The sequence below is a fragment of the Cupressus sempervirens genome, chromosome 6 (genome assembly GCF_028749045.1).
Source record: "Cupressus sempervirens isolate cs-2001-9-10 chromosome 6, ASM2874904v1, whole genome shotgun sequence".
NCBI lineage: Eukaryota > Viridiplantae > Streptophyta > Pinopsida > Cupressales > Cupressaceae > Cupressus > Cupressus sempervirens.
In genome coordinates this window covers 99,613,511-99,629,038 of record NC_143123.1, presented here as the reverse complement: position 1 = coordinate 99,629,038, position 15,528 = coordinate 99,613,511, and the positions used below count along the sequence as shown (strand labels likewise).

At 34.5% G+C, this 15,528-nt stretch overlaps 1 protein-coding gene across 1 annotated transcript in view; it reads left to right on the top strand.

Annotated features, from left to right (window-relative positions):
- Positions 1 to 10,573, top strand: part of S1P (SITE-1 protease) — a 160,102-nt gene extending 149,529 nt beyond the window's left edge. The window contains exons 9-10 of the mRNA XM_089786934.1: positions 9,801 to 9,861; positions 9,934 to 10,573. Of these exons, the coding sequence (XP_089643060.1) occupies positions 9,801 to 9,861; positions 9,934 to 10,022 (150 nt within the window). The 3' untranslated portion in view covers positions 10,023 to 10,573. The remainder of the gene's footprint in view (positions 1 to 9,800; positions 9,862 to 9,933) is intronic.
- The last annotated feature ends 4,955 nt before the right edge of the window (positions 10,574 to 15,528 follow it).

The following is a 15,528-nucleotide window of genomic DNA, read 5'->3' as shown; positions in this document are numbered from 1 at the left end:
AATGAATACTTGTATAAAAGACATTATGAGAGATGACGATCTCTTAGATAATGTGTTGAACAGTGAAGAACTATTGTTAGATCTAGATGAGTCCAAGATCATTTGTAACAAAGACATTTCTATGCCTATGAATCACAACTTGGATAAAGGAAGAATTTATTCTTCAGACTTTATCCTGTGTTCTGGTAGAACTTAAACTCAAGATCTAGTTGTGATATAAGATTGCTAGTACCTATGAGTCTCAACCTAGATAAATAAAGAATTTAATCATTCTTCAAATTTTATCATGTTTGTGTTGCAATACATGCAATACTGACATCACTAGTATAAATGATTAGTCATATCACAAGATGGTTATATGATGCAATATCATGTGTTCCATGATACCACTTGCTTAGAAGATTCAGATAGATATAGACTATCAGTCTGCTTATTCATCGTAATTGATGATGTGAGATATGTTATCTCTCAGTATGATTATCAGGTTAAGAGGGAGTGTTAAACTTCTAACAGTGATATTCATACTGGTCTGAGTGTGCAGACGACACATTACTCTTCTCTCCTTGATTACCATCCTAGGGCACTTAAATATATTACATTTGGCTAAGGCAGCGATCCTTGGAAATGAGTTCTGTTATGCACTAAACTATAACTAAATTGTTATCTTAGTTAATCATTAATCATCCTCCTTGAGCGCCAATTTCTAGAAGGTAATGTGGGCTGACCTAGAGAGGGTCATGTCCCTTTCTTTGGTCATGGTATAAGAGGTGGGTGTGATTGAGGTTTAAGGACACACAACACATTGAAGTTTGCTCCTTAAATTAATACTGCCCTAAGACGAATTGTAGGAAGAAGAAGCATTTCCAGAATTATAATATCTCATTCAAACAAGACTGTTTTTTAAGATCATCTACAACAGGTTAAGATAAGGTACAATATATTTTTGATTCACTTCAGAATTTGCAAGAAACTTTACAATTCCTACTTAGCAAAGATATTTTTGAAGCTCTCTCTCTCTCTCTCTCTCTCTCTCTCTCTCTCTCTCTCTCACACACACACACACACACACACACACACACACAACCAAGGGAATGTCTCTGCTACCTATCGAGCAGACCATTTATGGGTGATCAGGGCAAAACTAGTCTCCCTTGGGGCATGTGCACATGCCCATAGCACACGCGCACCATTCAAAATTGGGGCAATCTCGAACCTGAGACCATGGGGGTAATCCACAACCTCAAGCTGGACCACTATGCCAAATAGACTAGACTGGGCCGTTACTTGCCCTAAATCACAGATTTTTTTAAATTGTAGGCGAAAAATAGGGATTTCAACTCATTTTCAAATTACTATCGTTTGTTATAAAACAGTAATTTTTTAAACTTAAGGCAGAAAAATAAGTCACAATAGGTATTTTTAGTTTTTAAAAATCATGATTTTTTCAGGTTACTTGAGAGTTTTCCATGGCAAAGTTGTGAGTTTTTGCAAAACCAATAGGCAAGTAACTCACCAAGCTTGCTGGCTTGTGAGTATTCACCTGTTTTGCAACTCTGACATAATCTATCCTTGTGTTGATGCAAAACCTATGAGGTTTAATCCATAAAAGTGCCACGATGAGCCATCAAACACACAAGGTAAGATGCCATCTAGAACTCACAAACCTATTCCAATACCATCAACTGCATTTGTAAGCAAACTTTGATTGAAGTAGACCAATCAAAATGTCCAGTACTATTATATTAGTGTGAATGGGAGAAAACATCAACAACTTGAGATTGTGAGCTTCTTCTTGACTTGCATTTCAGTTGAAGAAACTTAGTTTTCAGACTTGCCAAGATTCGATGAGTTTGAGGGATCTGAACTTTGGCTCGACAGAGCCTTAAGCTAGACTTGCTAAACTCACTGAGTGTAAGCGAGTTTGGATGCACAAACTTGGCTAAAAACAGATTTTTTCTCATAGATACTAGTTTTCCACAATCCATTGAAATTGTTTGCTGTATTTTCTGGGTAGATTGTGTTCCAATTTTTGCATCAGTGTTTCGGATCGCACTCTGTGATCCATCATCAGGATGAGAGAGCTGAAGGAGAAAATTTTAAATTATCAAAATTTTAATGTTTTTGGGTCTGTGATTCCATAGCCTCATTTTTTTCTTCAAATTAGTCTCATACTGAAATATAACTTGAAGTATAAGAAAGCAAAACCAAATATTTGGTTATACTTTTTAAGTTATATATATATATATATATATATATATATATATATATAGGTCAGTCCTTAATTGTCTTTCCAAAATCGATGCCTATCTAGGAATAGACCTAGTTATTGATTAACTAAGTAAGTTGTTCAAGATTAAACTTAAACAACATTACCAGTTGAGACGTCGATCATGACTGAAGACTAACAATATATTTAGGCCCTTTATTACAAGTTTATATAATGCACGATCAGATCTGTATGATTGTATCATCAGACCAAGATGATTTCGTAGTTATAGAATTAACACTCCCTCTTAAGTTGATAATCATTGAGAGATAACATATCTAACATCATCAATGAAAGATAAATAAGCATAGATTGATACTCTATATCTATCTGTATCTTTTAAGCATGTGGTATCATTAGAACACATGATACTATGTCATATACTACACTTGTCATATGACTTATCACTGATACTAGTGATAATAGTATTGCAAAGAATACAATATACAGGATAAAATCTGGAGAATACCTAAATTCTTCATTTATCCAAGTTGTGACTCATAGGTACTGGCATTCCTATATCACAACATGATCCTGAGTTATGATCTTCTAGAACTTGGGATAAACTCTGGAGAATAATAAAATTCTTCCTTTATCAAAGTTGACTCATAGGTATAAAAATGTCTATGTCACAATGTGGTCTTGAACTCATCTAGATCTGATAGCCTAACAATAAAAAATATTTTAATAATAATTTAAAGAATACAAATGTATTACAATTCAACCATACCAAGTCTTTTCCGAAAGTGATCTATCTTCACTCGAGAGAGGTTTGGTAAGAATATTTGTTGTCTGATTTGCAGTGCAAATGTATTATAATTTTACAGTATTCCTATCTATCATATCTCTTACATAATGGCAAGAAATTTCAATATGCTTGGACCTATCATGAAAAACTGGATTCGAAGAAAGCTTGATGGAACTCTGATTATCACAACGAATAATCGTAGGATTCATGGCTTGACCAAATAATTCCACAAGCAACTTTCTAAGCCAAACTGCTTCTCGAGAGGCCATTGTTGTGGCAATGTATTCAACTTCTATGGAACTTTGAGCTACTGATGACTACTTTCTGCATATCCATGATAGCATCGCTGAGCCTAAACTGAAATATCATCCTGAAGTGCTCTTCCTGTTTGTAATACTTCCAGCCCAATTTGAGTCTGTGTACCCATGTAGGTCCAATTCAATTTTCTCATACGTGAGCCCAAGATTAAGAGTGTCTTGTAAGTATATCTCATGATGTGTTTGACTGCAACTAGGTGAATCTCCTTTGGCTCCCACATAACTGACTTAAGGAATTAACAACATAACAAATATCAGGTCTTGTATTACCAAGTACATAAGAGATCCAATCATATGTCTGTAGAGAGTAGAATCTATGGAAGGTGATTTTGCTGCTGCTTCCTTAAGTTCATGTAGATTAGTCTCCATTGGAGAAGACATAGGCCTACAATTCCACATTCCAAATCTCTTCAAGATGTCTAATGTATATACTTTCCTTGATTAAGTATGATGCTGTCAGAATTCTTCCATACTTCCAATCCTAAGAAGTAATGAAGGAGTCCTAAATCTTTCATTTCAAATTCTTTGATTAGATCTTTTTTGCATTGATCTATCAGATGATCATCACATGTTATTAGTAAATCATCAGCATATAGTATAAATATTATCATATCATCTTTATCCTTTTTATAATAGAGATTTGGATCAGCTTCATTATTTGAGAATCCAAAACTGGTGAGATACTTATCAATTCTTTCATATCAAGCCCTTGGAGCCTATTTAAGCCCATAGAGAGCTTTCTTGAGTCTGCAAACAAAAAACGTTAGGGTTATGAGTTTCAAATCCTTTAGGTTGCTCCAAATATACCTCTTTTGTAATTTTTCTATTCAAAAATGTTGTTTTACATCCATCTGGTGTACTTTCCATCCCTTTGATGCTACAATAGTTAGGATTGCTCATACAGAGGTGTATCTGGCAACGGGAGTAAAGGCTTCTTCATAATCAATTCCCTCTTTCTGAGAGAATCCCCTGGCTACGAATTTCGCTTTATATTTTTCAATGCTATCGTCAACAACATGCTTGATTTTAAATATCCACTTAGAAGAAACAACGGATTTTCCTTAAAGTCTTGGAACAATTTCCCAAACATCATTCTTCATAATGGATTGGTATTCTTTCGTCATGGCATCCTTCCAAGATGTATGTTTAATAGCATCTAAAACATTGGTTGGTTCTGATTTAGACAAATCACTCATGTTTGTTGCATAACTGGAAAATCTTTTGGGTCTTTTTCTTTCTTTGAAGGTTTCAAATGGTGCAATGAAGTCTTGTGCTTCCTCTATTGTTGTAATGGCCCAAAGTGGTCTTTTCTTTGAATTTTGAGTTTCCTCAAGATTGAGATTTTGAATTTCATCTTCAATTTCTTCAATGTTCTCCCTCTGAAACTTAGATTCAATATTTTCTTTAGAACTAGGTAAGGGAGAGGGATCTCCATAACTTAGGGCTCTTTTGAATGCTAAATCTTCATCAAATATTACATCCCTACTAAGTTCAATATTTTTCTGTCTAGTTATGAAAATCCTATATGCTTTAGATGTATATATACAAAAATACCTTTCCTCCTGGAGGGTTCTAACTTAGTTCTTTTTTCTTTTGGAACATGTATATATACTGGACACCCAAAAATCCTAAGATGACTTATATTAGGTCTAACCTTAGTAAAGACTTCTTTAGGATTTTTATCTGTAAGGTAGGAGTGAAGACTTTTGGTTTGAATATAGACAATAGTTCAAGAGGCTTTTGCCCAAAGATAATATTCTAAATTTTGATTAAATATCATAGCTCTTGCTGCTTCTATATTGTTTTATTTTTCCTTTCTGCTACTTGTTTTGTTGTGGGTTATAAGGAACAGTATACTCCCTCTTAATTCCTATTTCTTTACAAAACTCTTTAAACATATTTGAGGTATATTCCCCTCCATTATCAGTCCTAAGAGTTTTAATTTCATGTCCTGATAAGTTTTCATTTAAGGTTTTGAATTTTTTAAATATCTTAAGGATTTCTTCTTATTCTTTACATTTTAAGAAGTAAATCCAAGTTTTCCTAGAGAAGTCATCTATAAAATGTATACAGTACCAGAATCCTCCAAGAGAAGGAACAAACATAGGTCCACATAAATTAGAGTGAATTAATTCCAAAACATTGTTTCTTTTTCTAGTGCTATCATGAAATGGACTTTTGGTGTTCTTACCTAGAGCACATCCTTTGCATATGCTTGAATGATCTTTATTCAACTTAGGTAAACCAGTTACCATCTTTTCCATGTTTGATAAGGTTTTGAAATTTAGATATCCTAACCTTCTATGCCATATTTCATTTATATCAGTAGCTTCATGAATTAAGGTTTGAATAGGTTGACAAGGTTCTAAATTTAGCTCATAAAAGTATCCCTTTCTTTGACCGATCAACTTTGCTTTCTTTAAAGAAGAGTTCTTAAACTAGGTCATTACTTTACCGTCCATGAATGCAACATTATGTCCAACATCTTCAAGTGTTGTAACCGAGATTAGATTCATTTTTATCCTTGGTACATAGAGTACTCCTTTGAGATGTAGAGAACTACACGACTTTAGTTTCAAGGTGCAATTCCCAATTCCTTTGACTAAATGAGCGGAATTATCACCGATGGTAACTTTGCCATCAACTTCTTCAGATATGGAGTCCATTGCTTCTTTGTACCCTTTAATGTGTCGAGATGATCTGCTATCAACTACCCATGCTTTGCTTGATACTTCATTTGATAATGCAGAATACAATACATGATTCTTAGGGTTATAGTTATCTTCTTTCCTAGTAATGGTAGTATATATTACTTGCTGCTTTGTATTCTCAGGGCAATTAGATATAGTGTCCAAATTTTTTACATTTGAAGCATTTTATTGTGGATAGATCTTTCTTAGGTTTGTCATTTCTTTGATTACCCTTCTTCTTCTTGAAGCGCTTCTTCTTACCTCTATAGGAATTTGTATTGAGAACATGAAGTTCTTCATCTTCAATTTTCAATCTTCCTCCTTTCTTAAGTTTCCTAGATTCTTCTTGCAGGCAATCTCTTTTAAGTTTATTAAAGTTTGGAAGATTGTCTCTAGCACTTACTCCTTATGAGAATGTTTTCTATGAATTTGGTAAAGCATCTATAGCCATAAGTGTTAGTTCCTTGTCTTCAATTATGGTCCCTATACTTTCAAGTTCGTCTCTTAGACTAGCCACCCTTGGGAAGTAAGAGTTCATAGATTCTCCCTTCTTTATCTGTATATGATTTAGTTGTCTTTTGAGTACAAGGGTTCTAGTCGCATTGTTAACATCATATGCATCTAATAATGCATCCATCATATGAGATGTTGTTTGATGCTTCATTAGCATAGGTACTATTTCATTTTTCACTCCATCTAATATGATCTGCATGGCTTTCCTGTTTGCTTTACTCTAGATAGTTTTATTAGGCTCAACAGCAGGTTGCTTGGATGCTGAATCAACAAACTGTTTTACATCATTGTCTTCAAGAATCATGCTAATTCTGAATTTTCAAGCAACGAAGTGTTTTTTCCGATCAAACCTGTCCTTGGGTCTGGTTGTGTTTGCCATTGAAGATAGAAGGATGTTGCTAGATATGAAAATCTGATTGTCAATTTGCAGAGCCTAGGTTTGACTACCAAAACTCTGATACCACGTAAAGTTTTTGCAAATTCTGTATGAATCAGACTGAGATACTGCTTCTTACTATTGCTGAAGATGACGCTTAATATACCCATCTGTATATGAAGTGTAATTAGAAGTATTATAACTATTCTGAATTTCCAATATTCTGTATCTTGCTAGTAAATCGCATAAGGCAGTGTTATAGAGAAGCAGACTTTTAATGTATCTTTGCGTGTTTATCTATCATCACACTCATCTTATATTTATAAGGGACATGACCCTATCTAGGTCAGCCCTTAATTGTCTTTCCAGAATCAGCACCTATCAAGGAATAGACTTAGTGATTAACTAAGTTCTTCAAGATTAAACTTAAACAACATCACCAAGTGAGATGTCAATCATGATTGAAGACTAACAATTATATTTACGCCCTTTATTACAAAGGTATATTATGCAGGATCAGATCTGTATGATCTGTATCATCAGATCAGGATGATTTCAAAGTTATAGAATTAACACCTTTGAGTGGCTGACCCATAGACTTGAAGTTTTTGTTTTGATATTTGTTTGGAAGATTTGATGTTATGAATTTCATATTCAGTTAGTTTTGGTGTAAATTTCAGAATATATATATGTCAGATATGCTATTCCTAAGGCTGCAAATTGTGTTTATAGTTTATACTTATGTGATTGATGTAAACTTGTGCATGTGATCAAATTAGCTTCTATATGATGATGATGTGTTTTTAAGGTTTATTTAATGACGGGTGCCTGTAACAAGTTTTTAATCTTTGAAGGCTTCTAAAATTCTTGGGAACTTTAGCTTTGCCAAGTCTTGCCGAGTCATGAGTCCCAAGCTTGATAACCCTTCCTGAGTTGGAGGCGAGTCCAAGTGCCTTAAGTATGGAAGTGAGTGATTATAACTGCAAATTCATCTTTGAGATTTTCAACTCAAAATTTTGGCCAAAATTGAATCTTCTTTTTCAACAAACGCTTGTTGAGAATCTATTATTGGTTCATCCAAGCAATCTTATATATCTTAATTCCACTTTAAGTGATTGCTTATATGGGGTACTGAAAACCAGCATCCGGGTTAATGGGTTCTAGACTTTGTGCCTTCGTCATAAATGATCCCGCTTGAACAAGGCCACAAACCATTAGTTTTTTTGTCACTTCTTTATTGATTTCCTTTCAAGGCTGAATCTCCCTAGGAAAGCTTAGCTTAAGTCAATTTCCGGCACCTTAGGGTTTACGTGAACTAGGGTGGAGGGTACCTCAATAGAAAGCTGAGTATAGAATCTTGGAATTAAGAAAATAATGATTTGATTCATTTGAGATGATTTTTTTTTGCTGATTATGACAATTCCTACATTAGTTGACTTGAACTTTGCAGATGTTGGAAAAATGATGCATTTGAAGAAATATATCTGTTATATAAACCCACTGTACTTTGTTATTGCTGCTGGATTAATTTGTCTGAAAGTCCTTTCCTTGGGACTCCCTGAATCTTGTAATACTGTTCTATGGACACTAGGAAAATGGTTGTCATGAGCATACACTTGGCCAGGAAGGTTTGACCCCTGTGCTTTTTTGAAGGGCATTGTAATTTACGCAAGTTTTCACAATTGATTAGTTATCTCGCTCTTCCAAATTATTCCAGTCATTGGTAGTGGTTGTTATGTTTCAGATGCTATTTTGCCTATGCAGATGATGGGAGGGCACCATTCTCTGGGGTTTGGTACCAAGGCACGCTCATCCTTTTGTTCTGAATATGGTGAACCTGTTCCATTAAATTGAGGGTTTGCTACTTCTTGCTCATCGTCCAGGATAACCAGTCAGATCCATATTATGGTTTATGGACTTCCTATTTATTGCCATCATTTAGGGAGGATAAGCAATTTCCTATGGTGTATTCTTAGTGTCCCTACTGGGGCAGTTTGAATAGATCCATTTAGTCCATGTCATAATTATATGGACATTTTCAAATCTTCTGTTGGCTTTTTCATTTTTGTTGATGAATATGATTAAAGCTAGATCCAGCTTTAATCTTATGCAAAGTCTCCACCAGCCTTGTGTAATTTTAGAATTATATGACACTTGCCTGCATTGACATGTTTAAGCGTTACCAGGAATTGTTCGTTAAAATCAGTCACTCTTGTGCTTTACCTTGTAGCTTATAGTCTTTTAGTTTTGTAAGAGTCAGCTCTCCTTTTTAACTCTCGCATGCTTATTATTAGTGGTTGTCCCTGTTGACCTACCGTGGGTATCATGGATATCAATATAGTTTGTCTTTGTTTCTTCCATGCACTACCTTTCTTTTGACTTATTGATCAGGTCATTCACGGACATAGATAGAGTTTGTCTTAGTTTCTTCCTTGCACTGCATTTCTTTTGAGGTTTTGTCTGCAGTCTTTTATATCTAGAACTTCACTTTTTATTGACAAGTTACATATTTGGTCACTCCACACTTTTCAGAGCTTCGTGATGTTTATGTGTGAGTGACATCAATTAGGAAACACTACTTTGGTTTCTTTCCGTGGACTTATTTATTTTAAAACTTCACTTCATTTTAGTGTGCGGCATAGTCACTTGTGTATAGGGATTACTCTTCTTGTCTATCATACATTTTGGAATTAGATAATTGTGGTGAATCAGCATTTATGATGTCCACAATTTTTTTCTCTTAAAGTAATGGTATCATAGGAAAAGTTTAGAAACAATATCATGGTTTTACTTTGTACCAAAAGTTTGTTCAACTGTCAAGCTTAGGGTTAGTGTTATTTATATTCATATCTAATATATATAAGCCTCAACCTTGCTGGCTATTTTGCAGCTTGACGTACCAACCTTAGTTGCATTTCAGTGGCTTGTCCCAGTTCTTCTCTGTATTACTGGTGAGTAATGGATATTTAAAGCCCTAAGGGTTCAATGTTTATTTTTTCTATATATAATTTGTTTCCTTGTAGGGTTTCTTCTGGGTTTGAGCTTCTGGCGAGTGAGGCAAAGGCGGCGTAAGAGAGCACGGAAAGGAACAGTGCGTCCCATTGCTTTTTGATAGTTCGACACAACTTATAACAGTTGACACCAAAATATGTGCTGTTTGACTTTTGATCCAGCAAAAAGAAGTCTTCACAGCCTTTCACTTCTTACAAATGATCTTTGATTTAAATTATGTATATTAGATTCTTACTTCATAGAAGATGAGGAACTTAGATATCAACGAGAATGAGAAAAAAATGTCAGCTAGAGGTACATGGAGGCAACCATAGAGAGTATTTTGTGAATACAGCAGTTCAGTAGCATGACTTATTAATGTAATTATAGAAATTTTGCCAGCATGACTAGGAAGGAGACCCAGAGGGCTTTCAAATATCACTTAAATGTAGCTGCGGGGGCTTTCTTCTCTAGTTTTGTTCTATAGCTAGTCTTGGTTGTAGGTCTATTCTAAACAGTGAGAGGATCCGGTTCACTGAAAAATGGCAGGAAAGTGAGTGAGATGATGCTCTCTCTGTATCATAGTCAAATGGTTGATGTAAGGCAACCCCAACGTATGTTCTGAATACTTATTTTTCAGTTTATGCAATTTTTGCTTCCCTCAAAAGAAAACTTCATAAGCTTGTCTGCTTGTGATAAGGTGCTCGTGCACATGTTAATTAGTAAATCTCCACTGCTATAAATTCTAATTTCTAGGCACTAATGTTGGGCCTTTTTCTCCTTAAAAATTTATATTCACTTGCATTTGAAACCTTTAATAAATTGAAATCATTGAATTAATTCCCTCTACATAATTTTTGAGGTTATTGATGTAGGTTGATTGGTTTGAAGTTCAAAACTGGTCATCAATCGCTGGAAGCTGGCATGCTTGATGTTCCAGCATGTATGCTTTAACTGTAATAGATAATACAGGATTCACCGGAATAACGCCTTCTCAATTGATCAATAGTACTTTGGGTTACAATATTTTATTTCTAATGAGCATGAAAGCCAAAAATATGTAATCCATTAGTGACTGAAGTACCTTGTAGATTATTTCATTGTTTCCAGATGTCTAGATCGATCACATCTTCTTAAAGTAGATACAAGACAGCGATTGCAGCAAAACACTGTGTAAGAATTCTGTAATTTCTTGTTCGAGGCTAAAAATTGGAAGCTTTAATTATGCTGCTTCTATGGTTTTAGACACGTAAATATTTTCATAACTTCATCATATAAATGTTTTGGTCTTCAAAAGAAAGATGTTATTAACTGATAATGGCATCGTGGATTATTACAGAGAAAATTGCGCCTCGGGTTTCATTCTGCTCAATAGATTTCACTTTTTTAACATCTTATATAGACAGCCGGTTTCTGCAGGTTGAGCCTTGGAACCCTAACCGTTTTACAGTTCAATCATTGGTTCTACATGTTTCTACGAAAGTACTGGACATATTTTAAGTCAAGTAGCTTAAAATCGTTCACGTTTCCCTATAGAGCTCGACACTTAGATGTATGAAGATTGTTCAATGCTTAAGGGCCCGTTTGGTGAGCGGAATAGGAATACGTATTCCGAAAATAGAACGTATTCCTGTTCTCCGTTTGGTTCAGCGAATATTTGATGGGAATTCGCGGACCCAAAAATTTATGTTTACTAAAATTTTAAAAAATGGAATAGGAATACGTATTCCAATACCACCTATTTTGGTGGAATTGCAAACCTCCATTTTTGGGCCAAAAATGGAATACGTATTCCATTTTTGCTTCGTATTCCAATCCCGTTTTGGTGCATCCAAACAAGGAATTCACAATTTTTGGAATACGTATTCCTATTCCGTTCACCAAATGGGCCCTAAAGGTTCTAAAACTAGGGCGAGATAGAAACAAGGAACTCATGAAATATGTGACGTAATTGTTAACTATGAAGGAAATACATCATCTATTTGATAAAATATATCTAAGAATCCTTATCTAACTCTATATTTGAACTCCAATGACGTGTAGCAAGCAACACATGCAATCGGTTGATTCTACTCCCCCTGATTATATACTCATATCGAAACACTACATGTTGCAAGCTGTGCCCATGCGACTTCTCTTGACGTATGGATTTCAAAATTTTCAAACGATTATAAGAACGATATTCTAAATGAAGCAAGCTTCAACTAAAACAAGAATAGAAATTAACCAAAGAGTTAAAGTAATTAAGTGACTATTAAATCAGAAATATAATAATATTATTCTAATACCCTCTTTTTAATGGTCATTTTATTAACTCCATCAAGTTGTCCTCTAAATTTTATAAACTTGTCCAAGCTCATAGATTTGGTGAGGCTATCTATTGTATGATCTTGAGTTGGAACATATTGCAAATTCATAGTTCCATCTTCAACAAGCTTTATGATGAAACGATATTGAAGCTCATGTTTGGTTCACTCATAGAAGACTAGATTCTTGATAATCTTTAGCACCCTTTTGTTTGTCACAAAGTAAGGGTGAATGCCATGCTTGAGGCATTTTCATATCAGAAAACATCCTTTATAATCATATTGTCTCACATGTTTCTTTACCGCTTCCTCCCTAGTTTGCTTTCTTCAAGTGAAGAGCTACCACTTGTTCTCCTTGCCGGTCCATGAGATTGCACCTTTACCAAGACTAAAGACGTACTTAGAATTATACTTCTTGTCATCAACATGACCTACCCAATTTGAGTCTATAAAACCAATTTTTTGAGGATTTTTGCTTCTACTGTACACAATGCTTAAGTTGGGTGTCTCATTCACATATCTTAGTACAAACTTTTTTGCAACCCAATGTTTTGTCTTAGTGGTTATCATAAAACAAGATATGTAGTTGGCTTATAACTTAGATTAGGTCTCATGGATGTAAGATTAGGTTGCCCACTAGTAGTTTGATGTACCAAGCCCTTGGTGTTTGCTTTAGGCTCCAAAGAGCCTTGACTAGTCGATATACTTGGTGCGTTTTCTTACAACTTTGAAACTAGGAGGTTGAGGCATATAAATATTTTCCTCAAAATCACCAGTAAGGCACTTTTCATGTCTATTTGTTGGATTTTCAAACCACACTCTTTTGCAATGGCCATAACCAATTGATTTGTGCTCACCTTTGTTATGAGAGCAAAAGTTTCCTTATAGGCAAGGCCTTCTTTCTACAAGAAGTCCTTAGCAACAAACTAAGCTTTGTACTTATCAAGAGTTCCATCAACTTTATACTCTAGGCAACTTTGTACTTATAAACCATTTTTCATCAACTTTGTACTTATAAACCCATTTGCATCTAGTGGATTTCTTCCTTGGTGTAAGATCTAAAGGATTCCATAGCCTTTTCTCTTTCAAGTGTCCCTTTGCCTCTAAATAAGTTTGAGTTTCATAAACATTTTGAATGTGGCTCATAAGAGTAAGTTGGCTAAGCTTTTCTTGCTCTTATATATAGAGGATCTACCATCAACAAGCACATCATCATACACATCATTGATAAAAGCTTTTCTCACTACTTAAGTTGGAAAGTAGAACCATCTTCCAAATTAGGATGATTAGATGCCTAGGAGATTCCACTAGTTCAAGTTTAAAATCTTCAAAATCCTTCTCTTTAGGTGAAGCAAATGAAAGGCTAACACTCATATTTATTTTCTTCATAGGTTGATCTTCATGGCCTTGGATAGGAGAAAATAGCATGAATGTCCCACCTTCTACATCAAAAATCACATCTCTATTGAATGTGAGACAACTATTGTCCACATCAATCAATCGATAGGCTTTATGATTTGCATAGTAGCCTATAAGCATAATCTTGGATCCAATTTAGTCCTCTTTGCATATGGAATCCAAGCACATGTTGTGTAACTAAAACTATGTAGGTGACTGATATTTGATTTCTTCCAAAAATATCCTTCCTCTAGGGCCTTCTTGATTGCTTGTTTGTGAGGCCATTGAGAAAATACATTGCAATATACACCACCTCCACCCAAGAATTCTTTGGAGTACAATAATGCTCCAAAATAGACCAAGCCATTCTCGTAAAAATACAATTGTTCATCTCAACAACGCCATTTTGTCGAGGGATAGTAAGTTGACCCTTAATATTGGTTTTAGTATTGAATTATAGAATTCATTGGAACATAAATCCTCCTTTCCCCATTATTAGACCTAGGAATATTGTCTTCACATCCTTACTCATTTTCAACTAATGGTTTAGACTTTTGAAATTCATTAAATACATGTTATTTTTTATTTAGAAAAATATCCACATGTCTAAAGTCATCTACAAATAGAAGAAAATGCCTAGGACCATTGATCGATGTACCATTCATTGGTCTGCAAACATCCATATGAACCAAATACAAGACTTTGGATGTTATCCAAGAGCCTTTGTGTGAGAAGTGTGATATTGGTTCTCTTCCTAGCAAGTTCTACAAACTTTGTGTGTATAACTAAGTCTCAACAAATCCATTCACCAAATTTTCTCAAGCCACCTGAGAGATATAATGTACATTGAGGTGACCATATCTTTTATGCCAAAGAGAACTAATGGACGAACTCTTAAAAACATTGTTGAGACTCTCCACTATCTATAAAGAAAAATAATACATGATTTCAAGGCCAACAACAATTGTACTCATTGAATCCTTGTCAACAATATGACATTTGTTTGTATTGGAGATGATATCCAACTTTAGACTATTGTACACAATTTGACTTAGAGAGAAGATTAAGCTCCATGCTTAGAACATTGTATGTTGAGAATTTGAAACTTATCCCATCAAATGTAATATAAAAATTGCCCTTATTGACAAACTATATTCCCTTCAACGCTGCCAAAGATCGCTAGATCAAAGCAAGGTGTGTACTTTGTTAACTAACCCCTTACGTGTGTAGGGTGTCAAGAAGCTCTAGAATCAATATGTTAGGCAAATGTTTTGTCATGGTCTACTAGTCTTTTGCCCATAAATGTAGAAAAGATAAATTCTTGCTTAGTAACTTCTATGGAGACTCTCTTGTTGGATTTTTCATCAGTCAATCGTATTTTGCATTGATTCTTCAAATGACCAAGTTTACCACAATGAAAACATTTGATTACCTCTTGTTGGGGAATGAGGATTGTTGCGAATGTATTAGCACTACCAGTTTGGTATGTGTTTTTCAAAGGCAACAATCTCTCTTATTTATATTATGGATGAGACATGGATAGACATGTCCCTTCATGGGACATGTATATTCATTAACATGTAATTAACATATTGACATATACAAATATATACAACACACACACACAAAGATATATATATACATGCATATGCATATACATATATAAACACACACATAATTTCATACATTATATATATATATATATATATATATATATATATATATATATATATATTGAGTGAAGCTACCAAACATCAACACTCTCTCTTAGTTGGGGAGGAAACACACTTAAATGGGTATTACCTCAATGTAATATCAAGAATGGAATATTTTAAGAATATCTTTGATCATAAGATATTAACCATTTAGATATCATCTCGTAATATCAAGAGTAACGGCCTTGGAATATCAAGTTACATGATA